The sequence below is a fragment of the Cygnus atratus genome, chromosome 1 (genome assembly GCF_013377495.2).
Source record: "Cygnus atratus isolate AKBS03 ecotype Queensland, Australia chromosome 1, CAtr_DNAZoo_HiC_assembly, whole genome shotgun sequence".
NCBI lineage: Eukaryota > Metazoa > Chordata > Aves > Anseriformes > Anatidae > Cygnus > Cygnus atratus.
Genome location: NC_066362.1, coordinates 183,587,407 through 183,603,316, shown reverse-complemented (window position 1 = coordinate 183,603,316; position 15,910 = coordinate 183,587,407). Strand labels below are relative to the sequence as shown.

At 40.0% G+C, this 15,910-nt stretch overlaps 1 protein-coding gene across 2 annotated transcripts in view; it reads right to left on the bottom strand.

The window, feature by feature from the left end:
- The window catches only part of CCDC169 (coiled-coil domain containing 169), a 30,974-nt gene extending 17,701 nt beyond the window's left edge, over window positions 1-13,273 (bottom strand). The window contains exons 1-4 of one of the 2 annotated variants that reach the window (XM_035542883.2): window positions 13,200-13,273; window positions 8,396-8,478; window positions 7,815-7,925; window positions 7,681-7,721 (exon numbers count right to left, since the gene is read on the bottom strand). In XM_035542883.2, the coding sequence (XP_035398776.2) occupies window positions 7,681-7,721; window positions 7,815-7,925; window positions 8,396-8,478; window positions 13,200-13,273 (309 nt within the window). Of the gene's footprint in view, window positions 1-7,680; window positions 7,722-7,814; window positions 7,926-8,395; window positions 8,479-11,273; window positions 11,331-13,199 lie in introns of those variants that run through there. The other variant, XM_050708109.1, reaches the window with a different exon arrangement.
- Window positions 13,274-15,910: the final 2,637 nt, after the last annotated feature.

The window sequence follows — 15,910 nt, the reverse complement described above, 5'->3', positions numbered from 1 at the left end:
TTAGAGACCCATGTTAATAAAGACTGGTTGTAAGTTACCTCTTCCCTTATGGTCAAGGCAGTAACTGAATAACTAACTTATATGCCTGAAGTCTTTAGCTCCTGCACAGCAATACAAATCGGGAAGTGGGAAACACCAGCATATGAACTCAGCCAAACCATTAAGGACTTAAGGACTGCGTTTCTTTTTCCTGAATTCAATGGGAAGCAAGCACACACGCACACACACACACACACAAAAAAGTAACAGATTCAGATCTTGATGCTTATGGTTATATGATCAGCTTAGTGCTTAACAGAGTCAAACAACACAAGAGCAAAAGCTCGCAGAAAGCAGAGCTTACAGCATATAGTAACACCAACTTGTACCAGAGCTCTAGGAGGAGTACAGAAAAGCCTCAATACAAAGCAAGGACTGGTGACAGCTCAAGAGAACCAGAAGGACCCCCCCCCCCTCCCCCCCAGCAATGCAGCACTCCCCCAGAAGAAATTTCCAACAAGACTCCAGGATAAGCCAGTAAGATAAATTCTGAAAAAGATTTTTAGAAGTCAAATGACTTATTCCTGGTATTGCTTTAACTGAATATTGAAATATTGTTTTAAGTCAGATTTTTTACATTTTCTTCTACTGAGCCTTGAATAGCTGGACAATGTATCCCTAAAAGGGAGACATAAGCTGACTAAGGGATTTAACCCGAATTTAAGATTCTTAGTTTTCATTAAGTTGCCTATGTCAAGCCCCTCTCAGCAATCTGGTAAGCTAAAAGACACACTGAGATTTTAAATGAATACTTTCTTTCTGTAAAGGAATTTTGCAGGGCTTAGCAAGACGCACTCTTGGAGCAACGATACATTAAGTCTCAAGCCCAGCAGTGGCAAAAGCCCAGATTTTCACAAAGGGAACACCAATTCTCCAGTTCTTTTTTTTTCACATATTTTTCTTCTCATTCAACTGAAGTTACGTATTTGGCTTAACACTTGCCAGAAAACAAAAATGTACAGAAGGCTACTGCAGCCAAATTTTAAATGTACCCACAGAAGTTATTCTCATTCTGGATTTTTCCTTGCCCTGCTATCACTGGCAACAGATGTGACAATCAATAATTCTACAACAGACCAGGTGACAAATATGTGACATCATCAAGAAGCTCAAACATGCTTTCATCAGAGCTTATGCAAACTATTGATCGTTATGGCAATTTGATTCAGCTTTTTTTTTTTTTAATTCTTCTCCATGAGTTAGAACAGAAGCAATACATCTGTCAGTTGTATAGGAGAAAAAAAATCACACAAGAAGCCTTTGCAATCCGTTCTACTTAACATTTTAAATCAAATTAGGTTTTGTTTAGAAAATAAACTCTTCTCCCTCCAACACTAGCAGCTGATGTTCATCAGCTGATTTAGCTGAATCTTTTAACATATCATTTTAAACTCATCAAGAGCAAAAAGCAATGTTACATCTTTAGTTTTACTGTAACCGAAATTAGTTTTAAGTTGATATCAATAAAGTCACTGCATGTATATTGTAGCAATTACTGGAAAAATTATACATAAAAATTATGTAGCATAGCATATTTCTACATACAATATACAGTCGATATATATGCAGGAGATACTGTAGAGGCTTCAGTAGAGGTGAAGAAAGAATCGCTGCACTTGTTTAAATGTCAAGTGCCCCCTTGTGGTTAGTATGCTCTTCAGCCGTTCAAATATTCAATATATGCAAAACCAAACAGAGCTGAACTGTATGAATGCAGAGCACTCTTTGCATCACACGTTGTCAAGGGCCAGGGTAAAGAGATCAGCCTGGAGATTTGCTGGCAAGTTCAGGCTCCCTCAGTGTAACCAGGTGTGGGGCAGTGCTACCCAAATCCTTATGCCGATGGCCTCCACAGACTTTCTCAGAGAGGTCAGCTGCTGAACTAGGGGGGAGGAAGTTGAAACTGCTCCCTTGCTGCGGTTCAGATTGACAAAACAAGATGTTATTGGCTCCGATATGTTTCACTTACTGTCTCTCCTGCAAGGCCTTTCAGAAAAAGCCTAGATTGTTTCATTATATATTTTCCTTGGGAGATATCCAAGGGTCCCAGTCAATCGCCAAGCCATTGTTGGAATTCCTGAACTGGCACCCAGCTGGAGAGCAGCCAGCTAATAATGTCAGTTGACTGCGAGGTTTCTCACTGATTGTTTTCTTTGAAATACCGAGTGCATTCTGCCTGTGGGAATACCACAAAGTGATCTGAGTAAAACAGTCTGCTGCTTTGTGCAAGGCCACCAGGAGGAACAATTAATGCCAACATGACAAAGAAAGGGAAAAATGCAAGTCAAAAAGGTCTCCTGGAGGCATCCAAAATGCTTGTCCTAAGTCGGATGAAAGGAGTAGGAACGGGAAGTCTGTGAGGTGGCAGGAGGCAGCTTAGGGCTGTCAGACCAGACTACACAACTTTCTCCAAAATACTTTGAAGCCTGACAGAGAAGACAGGATACCAGATTTGTTTTTCACACAGAGCTATTGGTGACTTAATCCAGCAAGAACAACCAGGGCCATTTCACAGTGACTTGCTAAAGGAATTGTCAACATTTCCTATGCCATCGTGAAGTGCTGATGTTCCCTATAGGCAGTCATCAACACCTACAGAAATATAAATTCTTCGTTGCGTGTTTTCGCAAACACAAGATGCCCCTCCAGTTACGTTGCCAACACCTTCTCCAGTGTGACACTGCCACATGTTCTCCTTGCAGTTTAAAACTGACAGCAAAACCCCTGAGGTCGCTGTGTGAGGATTGCTGCACGTGGTCATTACGGTGTCAGAGAGGCAGCTTTGTAAAGCAAGTATCTGGCCCTTACTGTGAGAATTTTCTCAGCTATGGTGCTGGGCAGTCCTGAAAATGGTGATTTATCACTGAAACCCCAGTTCTTTGGCTAATCTTAACTAGAGCGTTGCTAAGGCAATGCTATCGGGAGTGTGCTCTTCTGAACTGATTCTGTAGTGTGCTTTTCAGTATTTGCATACTAAAGCTGCTATCTAGGGATCCTTTCTTGCAGAAATGGTGATAGAAATAATTTTCTTTCTACTTATCCAGGAAATTAGCAGACAACATGTATTTCACCAAAACTCACTTAATGAAAAAACGTGAACAAATGAATGCACTATGTTTAAGGGGGTAAATAAAATTCACAGCATGTTAAGCTTTAGAGAGGAGGCATTCCGTCTGTAATTATTCCTGAAATAGTGTATGACATTTCTATTATTCATTGGGACATAAAGGAAATTACTGACTAAACAGTTTTCAATGTTGCAACTCCCCTGTGCTTGTCACTGTTTAGGTTATTTTTAATCTGGCATCAGTACAAAAAAAATGCTCTCCTGTATCTTGGCTATGAAAATACGAGTGTTCGAGGTATTGAATCTGCATTTACTGTCATGTGACACCTTCATCTTTTTTTTTTAATAAAAAAAAGAGAATATCTCAAGATAGTATAAGGACTTCAGAAGAATAGTTGTATATTTATATGATTTAGGGGTGTTTTAACAGCAAGGAATCATTCATCAGTAAGATTCTAATTCTAAAGTGGAATAAGTGCAAGCCATCTGCAACAATTATTGCAATTTATGAACATAGAAAATCCCCTGCCCTTCCTTTTTCCTCACTCCAGAATTTGTGTTTGTGTTCTTCTCTTTCATTCAGGTTTTTATAGCTTGCTCACTGGCAGAGTCCCTGATGACTAATCTTTTTAAAAAAAAACTTTCCTGTATTGCTTGATAGCAAGAAAATATTTTATCCTACCTATCTTTAAATGAGATGAATTACTCTGTGGACATGCTTTTCTCCTTCTGTTATCCACGGTAAGACCTTAAATGGCTAGCCAAGTGAGATAAATATCCTTACTACTCTTGAGATACCTCAAAAAGGACTTGCAAATGCTATTCTATTTTCTAAAAGTGTTGCTCAAAATCTACTGTCCATTGTTGCCATACCCTAGAAACTGTATAATTTTGCTGAAAAATCACTTTGCTATCTTTTCACAGAACTTCATATGCAACAGCAAGTTGAAAACTGAATATCATAATGTACTTTTCATTTAATGCACACACTCAATTTTTATATATACACACTCTCAGCATTTTTACTCTGAGCGAATGTAGATTGATGACTGGCTGCGAAGCTCTTTGCTTTTCTACACCCACTCACCACATCTGCTCTTTATTCTCATCTGTGGAGAAGCTAAATATTCCCCCCTGCTTCCCTGAACGAGTTTCAAAAACATAAAATGGATTTGGATAAATCTGTATGCTTAGGCAACACAAATTGATCTGTGCATTTTTTTTTACCAATGTTTTACCTGCCAAAAGCTCTGCATTCTGCAAGAATAACTGTAAATACGTTGACTGTTCTGATACCTTCAGTGAGAAAAAACAGCAAAGCCCCCAAAATACATCTATTATTTTCTTCCTCTCTTTCTGTCTCCCAACAATCAAAACAAGCCAAAATGAAACATCTGACTAAATCCCTGAACACCTTTTTTTTTTTTTTTTTTCTTTCCCTCTGGCTAGTCAACAGATGAATGTATTCGCTCTAAACTGGAAGGGTGAAAAACTGTAGGAGAAAAAATATGGCATGGCACATGGGCTCTGTACTTCCTTAGGTGTAACTGTGTAAGTCCAGGACTCTCCAAATCATTTCCTAGATTCCTTCTGGCAGTAGGAATCTTTCAGTTCTGCTGTCATTATTTCCTTTATGGGAACAGCGATCAAACCTCTTAGAACAATAGCTCATAGGTGAAGAGGCAAGGCAGAATTTAGTAGGGATTAGAAATGTACTGAATCGGTGCAGCACAGCTGCCAATAAAGCTCACAGATTATCTAACTGGCAATGACTCTTCAGGTTCTTGACAAGGTGTAATTGGATTGGTTAAGACAGTGTTGGAAATTCGATGGAAATAAACACTTTTAATACTGTCAGCGTGTGCCAGTCAGTGCTTCACAGGCTGGCAGGAATAACCTTGTCTGAAGCAAACTCGGCTGTAAATTTTTTAGAGCAATGTTCTGTGCTCAAGACTTCTCTTCAAATATAATTCCAGGTGTATTTTCTAATCAACTCCCTGACATAGGCAAGCGGGATGGGAAGGATTTTGTTCTGCTATTGCTTTTAAGTGGTTGTTAAAAAAAAAATCCAGCCATCTAGAAAACACCATGGAGTCTAGGACAGTCCTAAAACTGGCAAGAATATTTACAACCCAAAGGCCACAGATCAGATCAGGAAGAGCAATTAATTATTCACACGCTGCTTACAACGAGCAATCATTCCCACTAATATGGCATGCAGCCTCCTCTAGGCTCAGTGAACTCCCATTAATCTTCAGAACCTGAAGCACAAGAATCAGACGGAGACACTCAGAGAGGCTTTCTTTGACTTCTTAAAGTGCATGAAAAGTTGGAATAAAAATAAAAATCCTCAAAGCCCTGCCTTGTGATAATTAATGGTCATTACTCGTGCTTATGCTACAAGGCTTTATTGCCACTTCTATATCTACCTCCCCTACTTCTAAAAATGGTTAAGAAGCAGAAAAGGTCTCAAAGTAAAATATTTCAGCACATAACAGACTAAGGAAAAATAGTCCTGAATCTAAACTTGTTTCATTTCATTTCCTACTTCAGATTTCTTAATGGCCAAAATATTTGCTGTTTTTTCTTACCATTTTCTCCTCAAGATCAAAGGAAAATGTTTTCTGCTTTGTTAAAATGCAGATGGTGAAATATGGACATATTAAGAAATAAAAATTTAAAACTGAAAACAGACACTTTCTGTGGCAAAAATGGAATACTTACTGTAAAATGAAGAATTTTCCTGTAACTATATTATTTAAAATGTAACTGCAACTGTTGATATTTCTTATCACATATGATACAAAACTAGGAGCAGTGCTTGATACACCAGATGGTTGTGTTGCCATTCAGAGGGACCTTGACAGGTTGGAGAAATAGACACAGGGGAACCTCATGAAATTCAATTCAACAAGGGGAAATTCAAAGCCTTGCCCCTGGTGAGGAAAACCCCAGGCACCAGTATATGCAGGGCGCCAACCAACTGGAGAGCAGCTCTTTAGGACCTGGGGATCCTGGTGGACAACAAGCTGACCATGGATCAGCAATGTGTGCTTGCCTCAAAGAAGGCCAAAAACATTAACAGCTGCATTAGGAAGAATGTTGCCAGCAGGCTGAGGGAGGTGATCCTCCCCTCAGCACTGGTGAGGCTGCATCTGGAGTAGTGTGTCCAGTTCTGAGCTCCCCAGTACATGAGAGATGTGGACATACTGGAGCAAGTCTAGAACAGGGCTATAAAGATTAAGAGAATGGAGCATCTCATATGAGGAGAGGCCTGGGATTTTTCAGACTGGAGAAAAGGCAACTCAGGGGGATCTTACCCATGTGTATAAATACCTGAAGGGAGGAAAAGAAGGGGGAGCCAGGCTCTTCTCAGTGGTGCCCAGTGACTGGACAAGAAGTGATCAGCACAAATTAAAACACAAGAAGTTTCATCTGAACAAAAGAAAACACTTTCTCACTGTGAGGGTGTTCTAATACTGGAACACATTACCCAGATAAGTTGTGGAGTCTTTGTCTGTGGACATATTCAAAACCCAACTGGGCACGATGCTGGGCAACCTGCTGAAGCTGACCCTACTTGAGTAGGGGTGTTGGACTTGAAGATCTCAAAGTGGGTCCCTTCCAGCCTATATGATTCTGTGATTTTGTGATCAAGGTCTTACATTTTTCTATTTATTGACTTGACTAGCTGTTCCATCGCATATGCGTTACTACAAGTGACACAGCCATCACTCAGTCAAAAATTCCACTATGTAGTTCTTCCCAACGTTTAGGTCTTATATTCTTCCTACTTAATTATTTTGCTCTATGCCTTACACACTCCTAAGCAACTGCATGCATATCTGAAACCATATAAAAGTAAGCAGGCCTGATTGCTTTGGTTTCTAGACAGGGCCACTGATATTTTTTGTCATGGAACAGTATCAATTATACAAGTTGTTGTGGTTTAGCCCGGCTGGCAGCCAAACACCACACAGCCGTTCGCTCACCCTCCCCCCTCCCTCTCCGGGATGGGGGAGAGAAACGCGAAAGTGAAGCCTGTGAGTTGAGATAAAGACAGTTTATTAAGACAGGGAAAAGAATAACAATAATAATAATAATGATAATAATAGTATTAATAGTAATAATGTGTACGAAATAAGTGATGCACAATGCAATTGCTCACCACCCGTTGACCGATGCCCAGCCTATCCCCGAGCAGCCGGCCCCCCACCCCGGCTAGCCACCCCTATATATTGTTCAGCATGACGTCAGATGGTATGGAATACCCCTTTGGCCAGTTTGGGTCAGCTGTCCTGGGTCTGTCCCCTCCCAGCTCCTGCTGCACCCCCAGCCTGCTCGCTAGCAGGACAGAGCGAGAAGCTGAAAAGTCCTTGGCTTGGTGTAAGCACTGCTCTACAACAATTAAAACATCAGCATGTTATCAGCGCTCTTCTCATTCTAATCCAAAACATAGCACCCTGCCAGCTACTAGGAGGAAAATTAACTCTGTCCTACCTGAAACCAGTACACAAGTTCTTTAATTATACTGTGATTTTGATACTTAAGTGATTGAATTCCATTGCACTCACCACAGGCATTTGATCAAAGATACGAACAATGGACAATTTGTCTACAAATAAATAAAAGATGCAACCCATTAATAATCATTTCAACATATAATCACTATTTCTATTGCAAAACAGTTATGGATATCCATTTCTACCTGTTGGGTTTCCACGAATAAGCTTCATTTTGTCTTTTAGTATACTAATTTGCCTTTCCAGCTGTCTATTCAATTCTACTTGCATCTCGTATCTGGTTTTCCATTCATTACCTTAAAAACAAACATAGGGTTATTCTGTTTCCCAAATTATTTTATGCATTTTCAAATATAAGTTAACATTCTTTCAAACTGTTCCTACTTTGTTACGGAGACTGAGAAACTCTCCAGTTAGTCATCCTCATAATGAGGAAGCATTCATTTGAATTACAAAACAGTTTGAAAATATAAATCAAGGGATTTGTTTCAATGGGCTTACTGTGGCCAGAATATTAACCAACTAACTCTATTTATTCATGTTATCCATTGTTTCTTCAATAATTAACAAGAAAAAAAAAAACTAATATGCAGTATTTAGCATTCCTTAATTTCATGTTTGCAATTACCACACCTATAATAAGCGTGTTCGAAAAGGAAAAACTAAAATTCCTAAATAAAAGCTTGTATCTCTGTAGGGTCTACCCAGAAGAATTAATTTGTTACAATTCCTAACTGATTACAAGATTCTGTTGCAATTCACTTACCTTCATCTTGAACACTGCTAAGTCTCTTTTCCAGTTCTTTTACTGTGTTTCTCAATTCAAATATTGAGTTTTCAAGCATCTGCCTGTGGTTTTAGAGAAACCAATTAATTCACTATTACATTAATCTAATTATTAAGGTAAAAAAGACTAAATCAAATATATTTTTAGATGAAGTATCTATCAGTCTTTTCTATGTAATTACATCATCTTGCTCACGTTTTTTTATGTATTTTTTCTTTACAGTTATATTAACATTAATTACACTTAATGCATTACAGTGTATTAAAAACAACAGAATCATGCCTATTTTGTGAATAAAATTACTTCCATTACAAAACAACACTGATGTTTCCTAAGATGTATTATCTGCCCAGCACATCATCAGCATTAAACAAATGTAGAAAAGACAGTGGCATTAATTCTTCAACTAAAAGATGCCTAAGAAATTCTTTATTTGAAAACAGAATATTTCCTTGTAAGTAAATACACTTTTTGCCCATTGATTACTTTCATATACTGCTTGGGCAGCCAGGCAACTGGCAAATACCTTGGACACTGGACTCTTGCTGCCCTGGATCTATGACCATTAGCAGAATCTAGGAGAGGACTTAGACAAGAGTACGACCCACCTACCTGCACCAGAGGAAGTACTGAATTTAAAGAAAATAAAATAAGCAGAAGGGTAATTAAAGGTAATTCAGGTAAGTTTTCAGTGCAAGAAACACACTGGAGGACAGAAATCTCTAATGGCAGAGGAGAACTGCATCTTCCAATCTCTTGTTGCTCTAATGCTGTTGTTCCCTACCAACTTTAAATTAGAGAGGGGATCACAGGCAAACAAAGAATGAAAGTACAGGTAACATACTGGAGACAGAAAAGGTTGTGGTGAAAGTCCCACCAAAGACAGAGCTGAAATGAATGAGTCAGGAAGCTTAGATGCAGGAAAAACAGAGGAAATCTGTTTGCTGCTGCTTATTTGCTTCCACTCCAAATGGAAGACGCAGATGGCTAGGAAGAAGGAAGACAAAATCTTATTATATTGTTGGTATCATTCCAATAAAAATTGATATGGTTTCCTTAAAGCAGATTTCTAACAAACTCTCAGTGCTTGGAAAAGAGGAAATTGTGGTGATGGTGAGCGTTAAAATGGTACTTTTGGAAGGAAGGAACCCTGGAAGTTAGACACAGTCAAAGCTGTAATTAAAGCTGAGCTGTATCCAAATTAATTAATTTTTCCTCTTCAAGAAAACCCTAAATAGGTGCTCAGATAGATGCAGGGTAGCATAATACAAATGAGTTATTTAGATCCGGTGCTTTCAGTTTTCAATTTGTTATCATTCCAAGACTATGCACAATATTTCTTAGAAGTACAAGTTAGATTGTATTCTTCTTTCTGCATCATTAGCAAAGCTGCTAGCCAACTTCCAATTATATTCCTTCTGGATGAAAATGTACACTGAAATGATAAGTTGTCAGGTGTCAGACTGTAATTGCTACACAACAAAATCTTATTTTCATTTGGGAATTGAAAATAATTTTTTTTTAAATTGCTATTAAACATTTAGTATTCCAACAGGAACTAAAAAGTATGCAAGGTAGAAGCTCTCTATTTTATTCAGTAAATATGCATATGCAGTAAATTATAGTCCCTGCGCTGACAGAAAAGAGATGTAGAAATAAATCACGTCAACCAACTTGGTAAATACATCAGCTGTTTATTGTACTGGGAGTATGTATTTTGCATTTACGGAGGTATTTCTAATTGTGATAGGAAATGACAGCCCACACCACTTATCTGCTACTGTGAATTTAAAGCAGCTCTGTGTAGTTGCTTGTCCAGTGTCTTGGTCTGTACTTTGAGGGGCTGAGGTGTGATTTTACTGACAACCTGACATTTATTAGCAACTAGACATATTCAAGACCTATGAATCTTTCCCATAACAACACACAACTTAGAGTCATCACAGAAAAAGGTCCGTAAATTCTGGAAGCTCATCAGTTTGTCATCAGGCACACTTAACCACATGCTTCCATACTAAACAACAGGAATGCTCTTGTGAGGAAAAGGAGAAAAAGGCTGCAGTTCAGGTAAGAAGGCTGTGATTGAAAATAACAATTAAAAAAAATGCAGAGTTTCCTTTTAAGACAGTTTGCAGGTGTTATTTTACTTGAAAGTGACAGCCACTTAGGATGACGGCCATTTTCCTGTACGTTTTGTTATCCAGATCTGGGTATCTGGTGCATGTATCAGCCAAAAGACTCCCTGAAGCCATTTTCTTTACTGGAGAGAGAAACCAGTGAAACATTACGGGAGAAGCTCAAGGCAAATCATCAGTTGTAGGGCATCAGCTCTACAACGGGGCAGACCTTTACTGGTTCGTGTAGAAGACAAAATATACAGATGCCTTCAGAATCTATGAACAGAGCAGGAACAATACTACACAGTGCAAAAGGCACCACATGGAAGAGCATATACAGCATTGAAACCCTGCCAGTCAGCAGCGTGCTGGGCAAACCCTACAACTTTCCTTATGTGGAAAGCCACAAAAGCTGAAATCTCACAAGCCGAACTAACATGCAACCCTACTGACAATAGTAAATCGATAGAGTAAGCTGACATGTATAAATGTATGCCTTTAAGAACTCTTTGTCTATTAAGAAGTATACTGCAGTATTTTACATGCCTTCCTCTCTCTCAGCAACATTTACCATGACATTTCCCAAACAGAACCTGTGCTGAATCTTGATTACAGTAATTCAGTGTCAGATTTAAGCTACTGGCTTTCATTAAGCCTTTCATAGTATTATATCCACAATCATTGAGAATCAGCAGGTACTTAGGTAAAGACCCCTTCCTGACACAGATGATTCAATTTACCCTTTGAAGTAAAAATCCTTTCTTCATGAGAGTAGTAGGTGGGCTGTTAGCAAACTGCCTAAACGGAACAATAATCAAATAAGCCAGTGAAAAGATGACAAGGGTGAGATTGCTCTGGAGGAATGCGGACATCTATCTGTGAGCCAGTCAGCCTCAGCTTTCTTTATACCCAATGGAGAGAAAACTTCTTAGGGCGTGTGAGTCATCTCACTCTGAAACAACCAGCCAAAGTAGGTCAGATGAATCAAACCTTCAAAGAGCCTTTTTGTATTCATAGACTATAGAAGCAACTGGTTTAGATGCTGGTTTCTAACAAACCTGGTTGCTAACAGCTAGGTTGAATACATAACTTCTGAAATAGACAACAATGGTGTTGCCTATTTGCATACAGAAGACAAACATGGGAAACAGTTGCATAATCCACCTGTAGCAGCAAGTTTTTTATTGTGTCTCTGCCATGCCACCAAAATAGAAACTTTTATATGTATATTTAATACATATTTTTTCCTTTGCTTGGCAAAGGCACAGCTTCATAACGTGACTTGCACTTTGGGCGCAGTCTTGCAGAACAATCTCAGGAATATCAGCAAGAACTTAAGGTGCATAAAATACCCAGGTTTTCATTAATTCAAAAAAATAAAATCAAAGCAGTGAAACAAAGCCGATATTCAGATTTTTGTTTGAGAACCTACAATATCAAGCTTGAGTATCTGGTAAACCAAAGAGTTGGTTTATGCAGAGGATAATTTATGTATTACGCTGACACATTACTTACTGATCAGGAGATTCAGAAAAAGATCATGTGCTTACACATAGGTGTAAGCATGACCAAGCTCCTTTGTGTCCCAATTTGAGCCCAGAAGCTGCCTAACCATTTTGACTCTGTTAATACTGGCTTCCCCTTTTCCACTGGTGAATAAACAATTGATAAAGTTCACAATTGCAGGAATAGTTGGCAGAGAATCTTCAGCCCAGACACTGAAGGAAACATCGTCTGGAGGAAAAATCATCATGGAACCAAATGTCTCAAAATTGTATAGAAATGTAAATATTAAAGGTCTGATTTAAGGCAGCACAAGAGCTTCTGGCATTTTCTAACTTTTAATTTATTAACATTCAAAAGGCAAAAACATTCTTTAACCGAGAAAAATGTGTAACTACCTAAACAAACTGGAAACAAAAACATCTTGAAACATTTGCTGCTTAAGCAAGGGGACTAACTGGTAGCAGTAACAAGTTATCATCTTCTCTGCAGAACTACACTAGAAAGACATGAGCTACTTTCCCTGTAGGTATTTACTGATGGTGTAGCGATATCAACTTGCCAGTTTAAATTCCATGCTGTGGAAAAAGGTGAAAAGGAATGTATAAAGAGCGCCTCATAGCCTGTTCCATTCTCTCTTCTCCATGCCAAACAGACACGATCTGATTATGTTTATTTGGGGGGTCTTTGAGGACGCGGGAGCTGGACTTGATGATCCTTGTGGGTCCCTTTCAACTCAGATACTCTATGATTCTGTGATAACCCACTTCTTACCGCACCCCAGCTCCCACTCCCGGTCCTATTTTCCTTTCCAGTTCAATGACAGCTTCAGATGTGTCTGGGATTCCTTATCCTGTTTCTCCAGGCTCCTGGTGCCACCCCAGCCCCCTGCCCTGCTCTTCCTATAGCCCACCTTCCCTACACCTTCTCCCCACCACCTCAACACCGAGCGGCGGGGACTAAGTGCCCACACCAAAGCCCCACTCGCTCCCTGCCCCACACTGCGGTGCCCACCCTCCTGCAGCACCCACGGGGCGTCCCTGAGGGCAGAAAGCCGCCCGGGGCAGCGGGACCCCCGCCACACACACACCCGTGCGGAGCGCCCTGTGGAGCTCGCGGCCGCCATTTCGCGCCCGCCGCCCCTCACCGCGCCGGGCTCTCACTTCTTGCCCCGCTCCCGCTCCAGCTCCAGCTCCAGCTCCAGCGCCAGCCCCTCGGGCTCGCCGCCCTCCCTCATTGCGCCGCCGCCGTTGCGCCGGGTAACGGCCGCTGCCTGCATGGCGGCCGCCTGAGGGCGGTGGGGCAGGGGGAAAAACGCAAATACGTGTTGATTTTTTAAGCAATTCTTTGGGATGGAAAGTAATAAGGTTTTAAATAAATTCTCCAAGCCACATGTGAAGGCAGGCACAGCGCTCTGGCGCTTGGTCATAAAAGAGTGCCTACCCCTTGTTGCAGCTTCCTTAGTAATTGTAGTCGGTGCTGTGCGCAGTTTACAAGTGCCTAACCCGAGACATTATGGAAGATCTTGGAATAATCAGTCTAAACTGGCACCAATCAGTTCAATATAGCCAATGAGTCAATACATGTTGGCTAGTATTTTAATCAGTGTCCTATATTGGCCTGGATTCAAGCTTAAAAATGTTTGATGTTGATGATTTTTAAGCAAGGGATTTCAGATGCCTCCTCGGCTTTCTTAAGGCAAAGCTTCATGAGGTAGACTGAATTGATCTAATGGCCTAGTGCTGCAAGGGTGGCATCACCTCTGCTGGTCTCCCTGTCGCCTTCTCTGTCTGCTTCAGTGTCAGCTCTGGCATTCAATAACTCTTCGACAAGCCCATACAGTCCATAAAAACTGAGAAACTTGGGAAAAAAAGCATTTGGTTTTGGCTGGCTAGTGACCTGAAATAGCTCACCAGCTGCTCAGAAAAGCACCGGCTGATGCAAAGGATCAACTCACCAGTTCATGGGACCAAGGGCTTACTAATGAAACTATCAATTCCCTTTCTCAGGAAGATGAGCTGTAATTTTGCCTTACTGCCATGCTATGAAAGAACAAATGCTGTAGGTTCTCATTTACTTCTGCTGCATGATCAGCAAGGCATATGTGATACCCCTAAAGCTTATTGGGTAATGAATGTACTGCTTCGCAAGTTTAAAACAAGTTATCTGTTACCATTAGTTTGTTGTAGCATAAATCAGCATTGGCATCCAAACATTGGCTCTTGTTTGTTGTGAAATGTTGTGAATTTTGGCCCTAAGGTGACATTGGGATGGGCCAACATGACACCTTGCTGATACTGAAATGGCCTGGTCCTGATCCTCACATTTAGCTGCATATACCTGCTGCTTGCCTTATGCCAGTTTGGGACCATGTCAATCTCCATGAACCAATTCCATTTGCTAACTAACCCAACAGAAAACCAGGAGGCAAAGAGCCAAAAAAGCAGACAGTTTCTGGCTGGATTAGTGATCCAGTAAGATCTCCTGTATGAGGGTAGACTGGAGAGTGAAAAGCCTGACTGTAAGAAGAAAAAGTCATTTTAATTTCATTTATCTGATACATATTAGGGCAGGAGGTGATATTTGACAGTCTCTAGTTATAATTTATGCTATTATCTAATCAGTGAATTATCACTTCAGTTGTGGATTGAATATAAAATTATCTGAAATACCTAATCAGGAAACAAAAATTTAGACAAATACTGTACTGTAACTGCATTTAAATGTTGCTGCTTACTTTGCCTTCAGGATTTACTGAATAATACCTTTTCTAAATACATATTGAAAACATTCCATACCAAACCAGTAATTTCAGTATTGACTTGGACCTAGGTTAGCTTTCATAATAATTCAGTATACTGCGTGCAGCAGTGAAATCTTAACAGCAAGGGTGCTAACCGGTAACCATTTTTCTTGTTATCAGCTTTTGTGAAAAACTATTGTAAGATCTGGTTCAAGAATTTAACCAGCGTAGCGAAGAGCTGTCAAACAGGAGGATATATTCAGATGTCTCAGAAAGAGCCCTGGAATCACAAGAAAGTCTGAGAGTAGAGAGCACGTTGGAACTGAGGGCTGTATCCCGGCTACAGTGTACTCTGTCTGCCCCAAGAGACGTTTCTTTGACCTCCTCTCCAGGATACTTTCAGGTCCCAGCCTCAACTCAGGGATTACAAGGTGTCCTAACTAGGTGAGATCTCAGGAACTAGGTCACAGAGTGCATGTAAGGATGAGCCCAGACCACACCAGTTGGCTGGGTTGGCAGAGGACAGCAAGTCTAAATATGGGCTTTGCCAGATGGTTTGGGAGTTGGAGTAGGAGAACAGCAAAGCGTCTTGTGGACCAAGGTCAGGTACGTGTAGGTTAGGGCTTCATTAAGATTTTTACCAATTACTGCAGTAATTTCCTCCATTTCTTTATCCCAAATAAGGAGGTTAAAATTAGATATATGGATACCTATAAATGTATTTTTGTTGTTCTAAGGCTTGTAATGTTATTTTTGAGACTAGCATTTTTAGTAACCACAAGAAAAGTTAGGAAACTTGGTCAGCACAATATGGTTTGAAAATAATTTTAGAGTTAAATACTTATCTTCAGGTTATGTGAAGGCAATAAACAGCTAGGGTTGCTTAAAAGCAAGGTAGACCAGTTGTTGAAGGTAAACATTTGGATTATGACAAATTAATTTTGACATAGAAATACATTTAGTTATTTTCATAGCACTGATATATAGGGTATAGAGATGACTGTCTGTGTGGACAAAGGGAAACAAATGGTTATTGTGTATTTTGATTTTACCAAAGCCTTTGACAGAGTCTCCCATATCACCTTTACAGTCAAGCTGATGAAATGTGGATTGGATAACTGGAAAATGAGG